Source organism: Gorilla gorilla, chromosome 4 (assembly GCF_029281585.2).
Source record: "Gorilla gorilla gorilla isolate KB3781 chromosome 4, NHGRI_mGorGor1-v2.1_pri, whole genome shotgun sequence".
Classification (NCBI taxonomy): Eukaryota; Metazoa; Chordata; class Mammalia; order Primates; family Hominidae; genus Gorilla; species Gorilla gorilla.
The window spans coordinates 54,863,491-54,879,136 of NC_073228.2; the positions used below are offsets into that span (position 1 = coordinate 54,863,491).

General features: G+C 41.2%; 1 protein-coding gene across 1 annotated transcript; it reads right to left on the reverse strand.

The window, feature by feature from the left end:
* Nucleotides 1–4,626: 4,626 nt before the first annotated feature.
* Nucleotides 4,627–12,442, reverse strand: LOC129533809 (neurofibromin-like). The gene is made up of 2 exons (XM_055388411.2): nucleotides 12,247–12,442; nucleotides 4,627–5,399 (listed from the first exon to the last, which is right to left on the reverse strand). Exons 1-2 carry the CDS (start codon nucleotides 12,420–12,422, stop codon nucleotides 5,201–5,203), a joined length of 375 nt encoding a protein of 124 aa, XP_055244386.1. The 5' UTR covers nucleotides 12,423–12,442; the 3' UTR covers nucleotides 4,627–5,200.
* Between the last annotated feature and the right edge of the window lie 3,204 nt (nucleotides 12,443–15,646).

Consider the following 15,646-nt stretch of genomic DNA (forward strand, 5'->3'; position numbering starts at 1 on the left):
ATTCCTCCCACCAGTATGTTCTACTCTGATAGGATTGACTATTGTGCTCATATCCTTTCTCATATGAAGTTTGAATGAGAGAGCTAGAAAGAGAGAGTGAAGAGTTGGCAGTGGGAGTAGAAACCAAAAGACATGAAGGAAGAAGACAGTAAGAAAACAATAAGACAAACCGACCCATCAAAAGAAGCAGGGAGAAGGGTCAGGAGACGAAGCAGGTGGATGGAGGAACCGAGTCAGGACCGCAGCTCACTTGCTTTTGAGATTCCAGAACTTTGGCTGCAGGTTTAAAGCCACTGCTGTATCCTCCATTTCATTAGTTCTTCGTGAGATTCTCTGGCTTTGCAGCTTCTGAGAAGATGTTTTTCCTTCTTTTTTTGCCATGGATAGCCTTCAAATAAACCCCTTTAACTGAGATAAACTGTGCTGATTTGAAGAGTCAAAGCCGAGATAATCAGAAAAACCTGCATTTTATCTCCTCTAAATTTTCTATTTCTCTCTCAATCTGGATTCACTGACTTCATGACAGTGCTATCAATTAAAGAAGAATAAAAGGGAAGCCAGAGATATTTTTGGGACATGAAGGTCTGATGTTGAAGTTGAAAAAGTCAGGAAAGTGATGGAGTGTGTCCTTCGCTGCATATAATTTGTCCAGATGAACCTCGTAGCAGAATGACAAGATGTCATTGTTCATGTTTGCAGCAGACACAAATTTAGAAGAGTTTATGTGTATTTAGTCTCACTGCTGGAAGAGCTGTTAGAACATGACATGCTATTCTGGTTCCCTCCTGTGAATTCCTGCTATGCTAGAGGGAGGGGAAGAGGTTTTACGTTGTGTTCCGAAGACATCTACTTTAAGGAGCTATTTTTCTGAAAAGGAAAGATGATAGCTTCAATAATACCTGGCAGGCATCTGCAGAGCTCACAGCCATTTTTACCTTATCAGATTTGTCCTTCAACTCCTTGGAGAGAAAAATGAGTGAGCAGAAGAAGCATTCTGTCAATTTTAGAAAATAAGGCTCTCTAGCATTTCTGCCTGATCTCTCACTTTTCTGCTCAGCCCATCCTCATCTCCAGCTCCATGAGCCGCTTTGACATCCCTGTTTGCGCTCTGGGACTACATGCCTCTGCACCTCCATCTCCAAGTATGAACATCCATTCCTCTGTCAGCCAAGACCTGACTTAAATTCCAGGTCCTTTTTGAATTGGGGTGGCTGGAGGCTCTTTCTCTAGCTACTGAATAGCATTGCCACGTACCAGATATGGCCTGGGAAGACATCTGAACACATACATATGTTCCCAACCAGGTGTTGGGCACTTAGAGAAGGGGTCAGCAAGCTATGGCCTGGGTGCCCAATCTAACCTACTCCCGATTTTTGTAAATGAATACAAAACTCATTTGGATGAATGAACATCTATTAGTATATAGCCACACCTATTTGTTTACATCTATAGCTGCTTTCATGCTTCAGCGGCACATTTGGGTACTTGTCTGCACACCTAAATTATGTACTTTCTGATCTTTTAAACAATTTTGCTAATCCCTGACATAGAGGAAAGTGACCACGCCCAATCTAGCATCTGATACAATGAAAACACTCTGAAAATTCTTATGGAGGAAAGGGAGGAAAAAAAGAAGGAAGGAAGGAGGCTCAAGGAGATAAAATGAATTACCCTCAAATCACATTTTGCACAATGAAATATTAGAACAGGATTCAAATCAGAATACACTCAGGATTGGTTATTTCCAGTAAGCAGGCAGGTGGAGAAGGGAGAATTAAAGGGATTGGAATAAAAGGATTTGTTCTAGTTCACTATTGCTGAGTTATCAACTACTCGGAAATGTAACAACCATTTTATTGTATCTCGTGATTTTTGGGGTTAGACATTTGGTGGACAGGGTTTGATTGGGTGATCCTTCAGTCCCATGTAGTGTCAATGGAGATGACTTGGTGGTATTCAGCTGGCAGACAGGCTGGGTTTTTTTTTTTTTTTTTTTTGTTTTTTTTTTTTTTTGAGACGGAGTCTCGCTCTGTCGCCCAGGCTGGAGTGCAGTGGCGCGATCTCGGCTCACTGCAAGCTCCGCCTCCCGGGTTCACACTATTCTCCTGCCTCAGCCTCCCGAGTAGCTGGGACTACAGGCGCCCGCCACTGCGCCCGGCTAATTTTTTTGTATTTTTAGTAGAGATGGGGTTTCACCGTGGTCTCGATCTCCTGACCTCGTGATCCGCCCACCTCGGCCTCCCAGAGTGCTGGGATTACAGGCGTGAGCCACCGCGCCCGGCCTGGACAGGCTGGTTTTAAAGGTCCAGTTCAGCTGTACTATATGCCCAGTGCCTTGGTGGGTACGGTCGTAAGGCTGGGCTCAGCTGCGGCGTCTGGCTTCAGGATGGTCAGACTTCTTACATGAAGGTTCAGGGCTCCAGGAACAAGCAGTTCAACAAACAGGCAAAAGCTACATCTTTTTATGATCTAACTCCAGAAGTCACAAAAAGACACTTCCACCCTACTCTGCTGGTTGAAGTAGTCATGAGCCTGCTTAGATTCAAGGGGAGGGAACATAACCCCCAACTCTTAATGAGGAAAGATCAAATAATTTGTGGCCATGCTTAAACCACCCCAGGGGAAAGAAGATGGAATTGTTGGGAGGCAAGTAACCAACATTTACTAAAGGTTTTTAGTAGTTATTTCACTACAACCTTCTGAAAAAAGTATTATTCCCATTTGACAGCTTAAAAAATACATTTAAGATTAAATGACTTAATTAACTTACACAAAATGACTGAGCTGGTGAGTTACAGAGCTGTGATTTCAACTCAGGCGTAACTCCAACTCTGGAACTTTTTCTATTATATCATGATGTCTATCACAGAGAAATGAAGAAGAGTCAAGCATGGCAGACAGGGCAGTGATAAGGTTAAAAGGAAAAGCCCATGTCTTTGCCTTCCAGATCTTGGGAAATAATTGTTGGTGGCAGCAGGTGCCTGAGTGTCTTTCTGCAAAGACAGAATGCCCTGGTATAACAACAATAACAACACTTGCTGAAACCCCAGTCTGAAAAGTGCCAGACTGATCGCTTCTCCAATTCCTAGTCAGCTATGCCAGGCAGTCTCTGACCAGAGTCACAACACCTTTGACCATTCAAAAGGGTGATGCTGATAAACTACTCAACTATCTCCTATGCAGTAGGTGATTCTCACATCTTTGTCTTCAAACAGATCCTCTCACACGGGCAAGCTCCAGGCCCCAACTTCAAACTCCCTATAGGCCACATCCACTTCGATGTTCCCGAAGCTCAGACTCAATATGTCAGGACACACAGCATCATTTTCTCTTAGCACACTTCTGCTCCTCCTGCCCTCCTTGGTCTCCAGACCTATGAATCCTCACCGATTGCTCCCTAACCTCCTCCTGAGGTGCAAGACAATATAGTCTGGTAGATTAGCACATGGGCTTTGGTACTGTGCTGCCTGGGTTTGAGTTCCTGTTGGCCTTAGTTATACGACTTCAGGCAAGTTATTCTATCTCGTTGAGCGTCTGTTTGAGATGATAGACTCTGAGATGGCAACAATAATAGTACCTCCTCACAGCATTTTTAGAACTGAGCTAATATTTTGAAGTGTTTAAAATAGCTTGTGGCACATACTAGGCACGCAGTAAACATTAGCTATCATAATGCTCAATTAGTTTCCAAGTTCTAGTAGTTTTTTTTTATATATTTAGGGTTGTTTTTCTTACTACCTTGACTATCTTAGCCCAACTCCTCATGACCTTAACCCCATGTAGTTGTGATTACTTTACAAGAGGGGAGACTCATGCCCTCACTTCTTCTCCATCAATCTGTGCTGCACATAGCTAGCTGAAAAATCTTCTCCATTTATTGGCTTCCTGTGTACTAGGCAATACACCAAGCATTTTAGAGATATTATCTATAACCTTTGCAACACCTCACTAAGCTGAGGACTCTATTATTCTTCCTATGACAGATAAGGACACTGGCCTCAGAGAAAATAACTTGTCCAAGGTCACACAGCCAGTAAGTGGCAGAGTCAAGATAAGCAACTTGTTGATGTTCTCTTATCACTCCATACTTCACTCTTCTATGACATCAGACTTCAATATTCAATATATCATCTCCCTGCTTAGGAACTTAAGTAAATAAATAAATAAGCAAATAAATCAGTGACTTCAGGGAAGGACAGCTAGAAACCTTCAAAAGTTTTTTATTATATATAGGATTTCATTTACCCTAATATTTAAACATAGGACAATTTAGCCCCAAATTGATTTTCTAATTTAGGGCCTAATTTCTAATTGGCCCTAAACATTCTCTATTCTGTAGGTTTTTTGACAATTCCTTAAGTTACAAATAAAAATATGTGTAAACTGTATAAGGTTTCATATCTAAATTAGCCAGGGTCTAATAATGCCAAAAACTAAAAAACATTTTTTTGTAAAATGAAATTTAGATATTCATACTCAGTTTATGAATACTCATTGATATCTGATTTACATGAATACATCACTGCTTACCACAGAATTTATCTCAGTTCCTTCGGATCATACTCAGTTTATGAATACTCACTGATATCTGATTTACATGAACACATCACTGCTTACTACAGAATATATATCAATTCCTTCTGATCATTTATTTCAATCCACATAATCATGTAAAGTACTTCCAAAGCTTTAAAGTCACATATTAGGTGTTACAATATCCCCATGTGGAACTACTACTGACTTGTTCTACAAGGAGACAAAACCAGGCAATGGAAGGTTAAGGGACTTTGTAATGCTGTAAAGTGAGTCAGTAGAGAGCTGAAAACAGAAATGTCAGAAATGAAATCTCTGGCTCAATTCATCCTCTCACCATAACATCACAATCTCCTCGTTCCATTCTGCAATAAAACTTTGATATCCCACTACAGACAATTTTGTAAAGCGCTATAATAGCTAAACAGATAGCTTCTGTAACCTATAGCCTGCCTTGAGAGATCAAATTCCAGAAAAATGAAATAATAGCACCCTTGCATTCTCTGTATTGAAAACAAAAATTGTAGTTAAGCAAAACTTTCCATTGCCAAGATTTAAAATGCTCATTTTCTCTACTGCATTATTTTCAAAGATTGAAAAATAATTAACCATATGTATTACTGGTTATTTCACAAGGAAATGTCATTATAAAATCCAGTTTGATGTTCTAGTTCAGCACGATTAATATAATTAGTACATTCATGATACTGGTTTTTGACCCAGTGATTTTTTTCAGATATATTATACATTTAAACTTACCCTTCAGGAGTCGTTTTAATTTTCCACAATCCACATTGATATACTGGTACAATTCTACATCATGAACATCAACATTGTCTTCTGAACAAACAGTTAATTCCTGTAACCTAAAAAGTAAAAACCAAAAATAACTTATCAAATTAAGTATTAGGGGACAGGTGTGGTATCTCACACCTGTAATCCCAGCACTTCGGGAGGCCAAGGCAGGAGGATCACTTGAGGCCCAGAGTTCAAGACCAGCCTGGGCAACATAGCAAGACATCATCTCTAAAAAAAATACAAAAATTAGCTGGGCATGATGGCACACACCTATAGGCCCAGCTACTCAGGAGGCTAAGGGAGGAGGATCTCTTGAGCCTAGAAGTTTGAAGCTGCAGTGAGCTGTGATCACACCACTGTACTTCAGCCTGAGTAACAGAGTGGGCCCTATCTCTTAAAAAAAACAAAAACAAAAAAAGTCTTAGGGTATCTCTAAATTCTGAATTCAACAGATTCTTCCCCCAAAGATGAGTTCATAAGAGTAAAGACACATATAAAAATAAGGCAATAAATATTTCTTATAAAAACCTAAAGGAACATAACTAACTTAAGGGATATGATACAAGAAACCATGATAATCTAGTAAACATAGCATCGTAGCATCCTTATCCTTAAGATTGAGGTGTCTAGATATTTCCGACTTTCGGAGCCAGGGTTCTTTGGGAAAGTTAGTTAATTCCAGGATGGGGGCACAAGATACACAAGGTGAGGGCAGGTCACCTTGGGCTTGAAAACATGGAAACTATCAACAACTCTCAGAGTCATGTCAAATATCACACAGGTATGCACTTTAGGCATCTCAACTGTCAAAAATGGGATAATCTGAGGATCAAAAGAATTATGTCTACAATGGAAACACATACAATAAATTAAAATACATGAGCCTATTATAATATTGAAAGAAAAAACTTCATGGGTAACCTTTCGCAACTGTTAGGGTACCAACTCATTCTGATAATGAATAATGAAAGTCAAGTCTGTATCCTGCATTCCCTACGTGGACTGTATTGCAAGATAACTAAAACACACAACGAAGCAAAAATCTTTCATAGAAGTCACAATTTTAAAATAAAGAATGAATGACAGAATAGAAAACTTTTCATTTTGCAGCCCCCAATGAAGTGGAATCCAGGCAGTGATCATCAGTGATTACTAAAAACATTAGGTAAAAATTTATGGGAAACTGTATAATGAATGCATAATGCTGATAACATCGAAATCCAATCACTGATCATAACATTAGAAGTCAATAATAGGACATGTTTCCTGATGTGATTCATTAGGAACCACATAGCATCATCAGTAAAGTATTCTTGTCCCCCCCAACCAAATGAACCTGAATCCAGTGAAACCCAAGTACAGAATGTAGAAAGGCAAATAACGCAGTCCAACAAATAAACAGCACGGGAAAAAATGGAGAGCAAGGTGAAGAAATGAAGAAATGATACTGATTAACAGAGGCTCAGGAGAAATATCAACCAATTCCAAAGTATGCATCCTGTTTGTATCTTAATTTGAACAAAACAAATAAAAAAGCCATTTCTGAGATAATGAAAAAAACCACAAATTGGGCAATGCATGATATTAAGGAATTATGATTCTTGATAGGTATGACAATATTATAGTTAAATGCTTAAAAATCTATTTATTAGAGATATATACTGAAATATTTACAGGTGAAATGACATCTGGGGTTTGCTTTAAATTACTGAAAAGGGAGGAAGAGAAACCATAGCATGCCGGAAACAGTTAAAGCGGGGTAAGAGATGCGTGGGGATTTGAAGTACTGTTCTCTCTCCTATGTGTATTTTTTAATTTTTCCACAATGAATAGTTTTAAAAATTCATATTTCCAATTACAAGTAAAAGTATAACTTGAATTAAAAGTAAAACTATAATAAGTAAGCTTGATTTTACTAACTTCTACTTTTATCAACTAGATTTTTGAAACACGAACAAAACTTTATATTCACAGGGTACATTTACTTTGTATTTGAAAACCGAGTAAGCCTTTTTTCATTGCACTTTTCACAGTTTGTACACGTGTTTATGTAATTATTTGCTTAATATCCCTCCTTCACAGTAGAACGTAAGCTTATAAAGACAGGAGTATCTGTTTAAACCCAAGCTTCTCTTATGTTGAATATGAAGTTATCACAAATGTAGAAACATTTAACACTTAACAGATATGTAGCTATTTTGAAACTGATAAAAGAAATTCACTCAGCCTAAATGTTAATAAAAGGAATTAAACTTTTCTTCCATTTTACACCAAAAACCACAGTGCTGATTTTCAAAAGTTGGTATTGTTAATCTATTAAATTATGCTACCTAATGAGGCATACTCATTATTCATATTAATAGACATCAAAAATATAAGCAGCACAATTAAATTGCAAACTTTTATAAAAGCAGCAATAGAGCTATGGTGAAAAGGCACAAATACTATATGGTCTTATAGTTTATACGTGTTAACTTGAATTTCAATCATTTAGTGCAATTTGCAAAGGAGTTATTAATCATCACACTAAACCTTCAGTTGATAAGAATGTAATCAATCCCATTCTTCCTTCTCAAATTCTCCTTTCACTCACTTTAGCTTTAATTAGACTACAGCTAACAGTACAACTATTCTAAGCACTTATATGAACTCTCTTCCTATCATCAGGGTAAGAAAAGCTCAGCATTTCAAGCTGGGAATGAGGTTGTCCTCAATGCTAAAAATTCCACAGATGCTGCAAAGCGCGTAGAAATACGGAGTACGGCTCCTTAGAAAACACAACATCACAGATCAGCAACACCAACTTCTGAAAAGTTGACTCTTGTGGTTGTTTGTGAAAAATGGGAGAAAAATCTTGTCCCTTTTATAGTCTGGTACCCTTATAGGGAGCAGGTATTTTGTGAAGGTTAAACATCATTTCCGAAGCAGAGAAATCAAATAAAGGGTAGTCTGAGCAAAAGAAATGAAGAGTAGAAAACCTATCACTAAAACAGCTAGAAAGACTAGGCATACTGAAAGATATTTTAAATGTATAGGTCCAGAAAAGAAGAAGAAAACTGAAAACCAGAGAGTTAAGTGCACGAGTACATGACCCGGCCCTGCAACAAAGGAAAGATGAGTGAGGTTTTTGATCTCCTTAACCTAGGAGCTTGGGGCTTAACATCCACATGGAGACTGGATATAAAGCCTTGTACCAGGCCGGGCGCGGTGGCTCACGCCTGTAATCCCAGCACTTTGGGAGGCCGAGGCGGGTGGATCACGAGCTCAGGAGATCGAGACCATCCTGGCTAACACGGTGAAACCCCGTCTCTACTAAAAATACTAAAAAATTAGCCGGGCGTGGTGGCGGGCGCCTGTAGTCCCAGCTACTCGGGAGGCTGAGGCAGGAGAATGGCGTGAACCCAGGAGGCGGAGCTTGCAGTGAGCCGAGATCGCGCCACTGCACTCCAGCCTGGGCGACAGAGCGAGACTCCGCCTCAAAAAAAAAAAAAAAAAGCCTTGTACCCTAATAATTCAGGATTCTAACTTGGGCCCTGCATAAAACATGAACTAGAAAGAACAATGCACTCCCCCTGCCGCCCCCACTCCCCACAAAAAAAAAAAAAAAAGAAAAAAAGAAAAAAACCTACCAGCACAAAGAAGCTCACCTGCTCTGCCTAAACTTTGGATAAAGTGAAAAAAGTCATCTAGAGCTGTTTACCTTCTACGAGTTTAGGGTTCAAATTTGTACTGCCCATACAGGCTGGGACTGAGAAATTAAGAAAAAAATAGCTCCAGAACTGGGCACTTGGCTAATGGAAATGCAAAACCATCACTAGAACACTCTCTCAGCCCAAGGCTACAAGGATTCTCAAACAAAATACAGGCCACACTAAAGATAACTTTGCAATCGAGGATTCCAAAACTGAGATGAAACAATTCACTATGAATGAATCAGCATAAACAAATCAATATTAAACAATACTAAAGAGAACGTAAAATATGTTTTAAATGATCAGAGACATATACAAAAACTGAAAACTATTATTAAAACAGGAGTAAGAAACCATAACAAACAGATTTGTATAGAACCAAATAGTAAACTGTAAAGAACCAAACGACTTTTAAAGTCATTGAGTTTTCTGCTTCTGGTGGTATATCAAATTAGATATTCTGAAGCACCTTCTCACTACAAAACAACTAGATCAACTGCATTTGTGGAGTAATTCTGTGAAGAAAGCAGTTACTCCGCTACATAAATACTATGAGCCACAGAAAATGGTATACTCCCAGAAAAAAATAAAGCTATCTTAAGATTTATAGCCAGCCAGGCATGGTAGCTCACACCCTGTAATCCCAACACTTTGGGAGGCCAAGGCAGGAGGATCCCTTGAGCCCAGGGGTTCAAGACAAGCCTGGGGAACATGGCAAGACCCTGTCTCTACAAAAAAATTAAAGAAACTAGCCGGGCATGGTGGCACGTGCCTGTAGTCCCGGCTACTCAAGAGGCTGAGGTGGGAGGATCTCTTGAGCCCAGGAGGTCGAGGCTGCAGTGAGACATGTTCACATCACTGCACTCCAGACTAGGTGACAGAGAGAGTCTGTGTCTCAAAAACATGAAAGAAATAAATCTATAGCCTATCTTCCCCTAAAGAAAAGTAAAGGTCAGAAATATAAAAACCCAATCTTAATCTTAAAGGAGAAACACTGACGGGGAGAATGGACAAACACGAAACATCTTCATGGTACTGATTCATCTATTATATATAAAATATAAAATCAATCTTTAGAAAGAACTGCCATTCAAGCCACACACATATTTTAAGTCACCTAATACTATGACAGCATAAGATGTTCCCACCTAAACTAAACCATCATAATGGTCTTTTAGGTGAGTGATCCTTCAACAAGATCAGCTCCTATTTCTGATACAAGCTAAACGAAACTGCAAATGCAGTTGTTTGAAACAATGTTATTTCACAGATGCCATTTCTGAGCGGTCTGTCCTCTGAAAGCTAATAAAATTTTAGACACTTGGTTTCTATTCCGGCAGCAGTGAACCAGATTCAGGAAATAAACAAAAGTTGCTATTTTTACATGTGCTAATGCTGCAAAATCCCATAAAGTAAAACCTTTGGTGATTAGAAATTTTCTAGAATTCTCCAAGGTGGCACATTTGTTGTGTTCTCTAAGGCAGTTCATGCATTGATAGACTAAAAGACATTTGGGTTTTTTTGTATCACTTTCTACCTTCAATGTAACAGGTGTTTCAAATAGTAAGGCTGGCCTAGCAGTCACCTAAATGAAAAGGGTTTGTGTTTTTTATTAAATACAATTTTCCACCCTCCTATTCTCTAGGTATTTGTTACCTTGCTGACTCAACCACTGTATTATTACTCAGAATATAAAATGTTACTGCTCAAAAGATTTCATGAAAACATTTTTCTACCGTATAAATATTACCCAACATTATCAATAATATACTATTAAATAAAACTTTAATTTTCTTTGGATCAAGAATTGCATTGAGGTTGAAAAATATTGCTGCCTAGGATTTTAATTATAGAAATGTCATTGTTGATTAAAAAGATTGCAGGACTTTGAAGTTAATCAATTCCCCCAAAAAACCGTAACACAAATTCTCAAATGGTGATGTATGTTGTCTTTCACACCTGCTGGAAAACAACAAGGGAATCAGTAAATCTGACTAATCAAAGTCCACTGTTCGTACAACACTGACGAGCCAAAGATGCAGGCACCAACAAAGAGGATTGTTTTTCTCTATTCGGTATTAGTCTTCGATTCACGAATCACTAAATAATTTGTGCTATAGTTTCTAATTAAGTTAATAACCCATTTGACTTTACTTGCCTTAGAAAGGCAAATCATGTGCATAACAACAATTTGCAGTTACTTGCTACTGTCACTTATAATTCTATCCCATAGGGCACTACCTATAGTAATTTCTCCACCTGTATGTAGCATATCACAACTAATGCTCAGGATGATTTTGAGTCGTCAATAAAAGCTTAAATTATATTTTTGATAAATCTTTAAAAACAGAAGTATATTTTATAAAATGGATTTCATCAAAATGTGGCTAAAATAGACAGGGAAGCAATCTGGTATAGTGAAACTAATATAAATTCTGAAGCCAGCCTGACTTAGAAATTTTGGGTCCTCCATTATTTGGCACATCACCTGAACTTTTTTGAGTATTAGTTTGCTCACCTGTAAAATGAGGGAAGTATCATCAGGGTTACTGTGAGGATGAGACAGCAAAGGAAATGCTGCAAATACTCAATAAATGGCAGTATTTTACATACCTTTAAAATGCAGTCCACTTTCTGGAGAATTCTACTTTGCAATTATTCACTTCCTTGTGTTTTCACATCACTTAGGTTTTTTTTGTTTTTGTTTTTGTTTTGTTTTTTGGTAACCTAAGATCTTGTGATAAAGGGTAGAGTTGTGAAAGTATTTGAATTTTGACTACTCTCATTAATTATTCCATCTGATTGGGTAGTTTCATTTAAAGGGATAATATGTTTAAAAAGCCAAACCAAAAGTTCATACCTTGTATTGTTTTTTAAATCCTGCTCACGGCAGATATTTTTATCTGAAATTTAGACTTTCACATTCATAACAGTGCTCTTATTTAATTGCACATATCAATATCACAATATTACACAATTAAAATGTCAAAGATATTAATGCATAAAATTTCTACAAAAGCCCAGACAAACTCATTTCTCTGGAGGCTGAGGTAGGAGGATCACCTAAGCCTGGGAGGTCGAAACTGCTGTGAGGGGCAACAGAACTTGTCTCAAAAACAAAAAAACCTCATTTCCATTAACTTTTTATTTTTATGTAGACAAAAAACAAGACTTCTAATGTTCATATTACTTCAGTAGTCCCATGTGGAATTTACACACTAACCTGGTAGAAATGCGACTAAAGACTGCATTGAAGTTGTTGCAGCTGAGAGAAAATAAAACCCCAGAGGCACAATTCCGAAGTTCAGCTGCACACTGGTTTCCTTCGCGACAGGTGTGAAGAAAATGGCAGATTTCTGGCAGCAACTGTTTGACCAGCATCGTTTCATCTAATCTCATTGTGTCCTTTGGTTGCTAAAATAGAAATAATCACATTATTCTAAACTTTAATTTTACCTGTAAACATTTTCAATGTTTGGCTGTTTCTCCACAGATGGTGGAGAGATGGAATGCTCTATGGAGCTCCAGATTTACTGTCTGCAGCTCCCAAAGTGTGCTACGGGACCCTTGGGTGGGTGAGGTATGCAAGGTAATTTTGGGTGGTTCAAGGTGAATAATTTAAATTGACATAATAATGTATTTATCTTGCTGGGTAAATCGGATCCCCACCTGTTAGGAACCAGGCAACACAGCAGGAGGTGAGCAGACAGCCAGGGAGCAAAGCTTCATCTGTAGAAACAGCCGCTCCCCATCCCTCGCATTACGGCATGAGCTCTGCCACCTGTCAGATGAGTGGTGCCGTTCCATTCTCATAGGAGCATGAACCTACTGTGAACTGCGCATGCCAGGGATCTAGATTGCGTGCTCCTTATGAGAACCTAATGCCTGATGATCTCTGACTGTCTCCCATCACCCCCAAGTGGGACCACGTAATTACAGGAAAACAAGCTCAGGGCTCCCACTGATTCTATGTTATGTTGAGTTGTGTAATTATTTCATTATATATTACAGTGAAATAATCATAGAAATAAAGCACACAATAAATGTAATGGGCTCGAATCATCTCTGCATCATCCCTTCCCCTTCTCCCAGGTCCGTGGAAGAGCTGTCTTCAAGAAAACTGCTCTCTGGTGCCAAAAAGTTTGGGGACCGCTGGTGTAAATGTTTCTAAGAATAGTTAAGCAACTTAAGCTTCACATGCTACGAAGAATACAGCTTTACATGCTAATAAAAATAGGTGCAAATGAAAACACTCTTTCTGTGGTCCAGGGAATCTTAACCATTCTATCAGAAAGACTTGCAGCTTGGAGCTGCAGCTGCCCTCCCACATCCTGTCCACTGTAAAGCCCTGCAACACACACATACACGCACGCACACATGCACATACATACACATGCATATACTTGCACACACACATGCACACACACATGCACACAGATGCACATACATAAATACATTCACATGTATATACCTGCACACACACACATGCACACACATACACATGCATATTCCTGCAAACACACAAACACACACACACACACGCTGTGCTTCATGCCCTCACTAGGGTGGCCTGGGAGGAAATGCGTGGTTTTAGGACAAATGAAGACAACTCAGGCCCCTCATTCTCCTGGTGTTTGCACAAGTGCCTTCTCTGCAGACCATGCTTCAGTCTCTTTCTTGGTTCTCCCTCTTACTGAAAGAGAGAAGCAGAGGCCCGGCACATACTTGGCTGCTTAGGGCTCAAGCCAAGTTCGCAAGCTTCCTGGGGAGCCTAGTGAGATGAAGGCACTGCAGAGCCTCCCCAAAAGAGTCGTCGGCTTTTCATGGATCCTTGAGCCCAGGAAGGCGATAGGTGAGACATCACAGTTCATCAGAAGACACAAGCAAACTCCGGCGAGAAAGGGCAACAGTCAAAGATTTTATTCTCTCGGAAAAGGGTTCTCGGGCTGTAAGCAGCAGGCAGAAGACTTTATTGCACGCGTAGTTAGGTGATGGCGACCTACGGTTTTCACTGGGGACTGGGATCGAGAGTGACCCGACCTCCTACTCATGCTCGTCTCTCCCTGTCTCTCTCTTTGCCTTTTGTGTCTCTCTGCCTGTCTCTCTCGCTCCTTTTCCTCTCAGCCTCCTCTGTCTCTCTCCTTATCTCTCATCCTCTCTCTCTCTATCTCACTCCCTTCTCCCCATCTCTCTTTCTCTCTCCTTCTTTTCCACTTCTCTCACCCTCCTCATCTCTCTGCCTGCCACTGTTCAGGCTCCTGGGGCCCCACGTGGATGGGCGGACACAGGACTCCTAGGTTACCTTTCATAGCGCAAGCAGAGGGCTGCAGGACCTTGGTCCCCACCTCCCAGCATCCTCAAAATGAGGGGTGTGGGGTGTGCCGTGCTCTCCTGAGTGGGCGCCCCACACTCCAGGAAGCAGAAACTGCAGGTCACAGCTGGCTCGTGCGGTGCCCACAGGGCTGCCAGCTTCCATCGTGTGATCTGCTGAGTCCAAAGCAGAGGACAGCAGCCCAGGCCCATCTCTGCAGCAGGGTGGGGGTAGGGGTGGGCTTGGGGGTGGGGATGGGGATGGGAGCCGCCAATGCAAACTGGCCCCTGGCTGGTTTCCTACCCTGCACCCTGCCATGCAAGTCCTCCTCTCCTACCCCTACCCCTGTCTGCCCCACCTCCACCCCTGGGCTGCCCCACACCCAGGCTCCAGAAGTTTCCCAGGATCCAGGAGCTAAGGGCAGCCACTGGGTTCCATAGCCCCTAGTCCATGAGTCAGCCACCCCTCTGCATGCTGACAAGCCTTGGCTCTCATGCCCCACCCCAAGCCAAGCACACAGCCCTGTCCCCCCACCAGCATTATTACCGCCTCCTGATTTTGGCCCTGACAGCCCTGCTTCCTGGTAACCTTGCCTCCTCCCACCCTGCTCCAGGCAAGCCCAAAGGCCAGGCCCTCCACCCACCCTTCCTGGGGCCCACTCTACTATCTCCTTGCCCAGATGTCTTAACCTGGCTTTACCAAGATAGAATAAATAACAGGGATGAGGCCCCAGACTCCGCCAGGAAGATGTGCCAAAATACCCTCCATTTAGAAGCGGGAACAGTGATGGGGCCTATGGATGACCCCAGGATTGTCACCCATGCAGCAAGAAGGGCAAGGAGCCCGGTTTCCTGCCCTTACCTGGGGAGGACGTGGCCAGGGCTCCAAAAGGCCCTGGAGAGGGGTGGGCAGGAGAGCAGATCCACCCTCCTCTTGAGGAAGCAGCCACCATCCCCAGGAAGAGCAGATGGGGGCACACAGGCAGAGTCCCCACGTGCTGTAGAGCAGGGCCAGCAGAACTGTACTCAGCCCCAGCCCCAGGGGAGCTGCAAGATAGACTGAGACCCTCACAGGTTGGGCTCTGTGTCCCTACCCAAGTCTCATCTGGAATTGTAATCCTCCTGTGTCAAGGGAGGAACCTGGTGGGAGGGGATGGGATCTGGGGACAGTTTCCCCCCTGCTGCTCCCCTGATAGTGAGGGAGTTCTCAGGAGAGCTGATGGTTTGAAAGTGTGGCACTTCCTGCTTCTCCGCTCACTCCCTCCTGCCGCCTTGTGGAGAAGGTGCCTGCTTCCCCTTCGCCTTCTGCCATG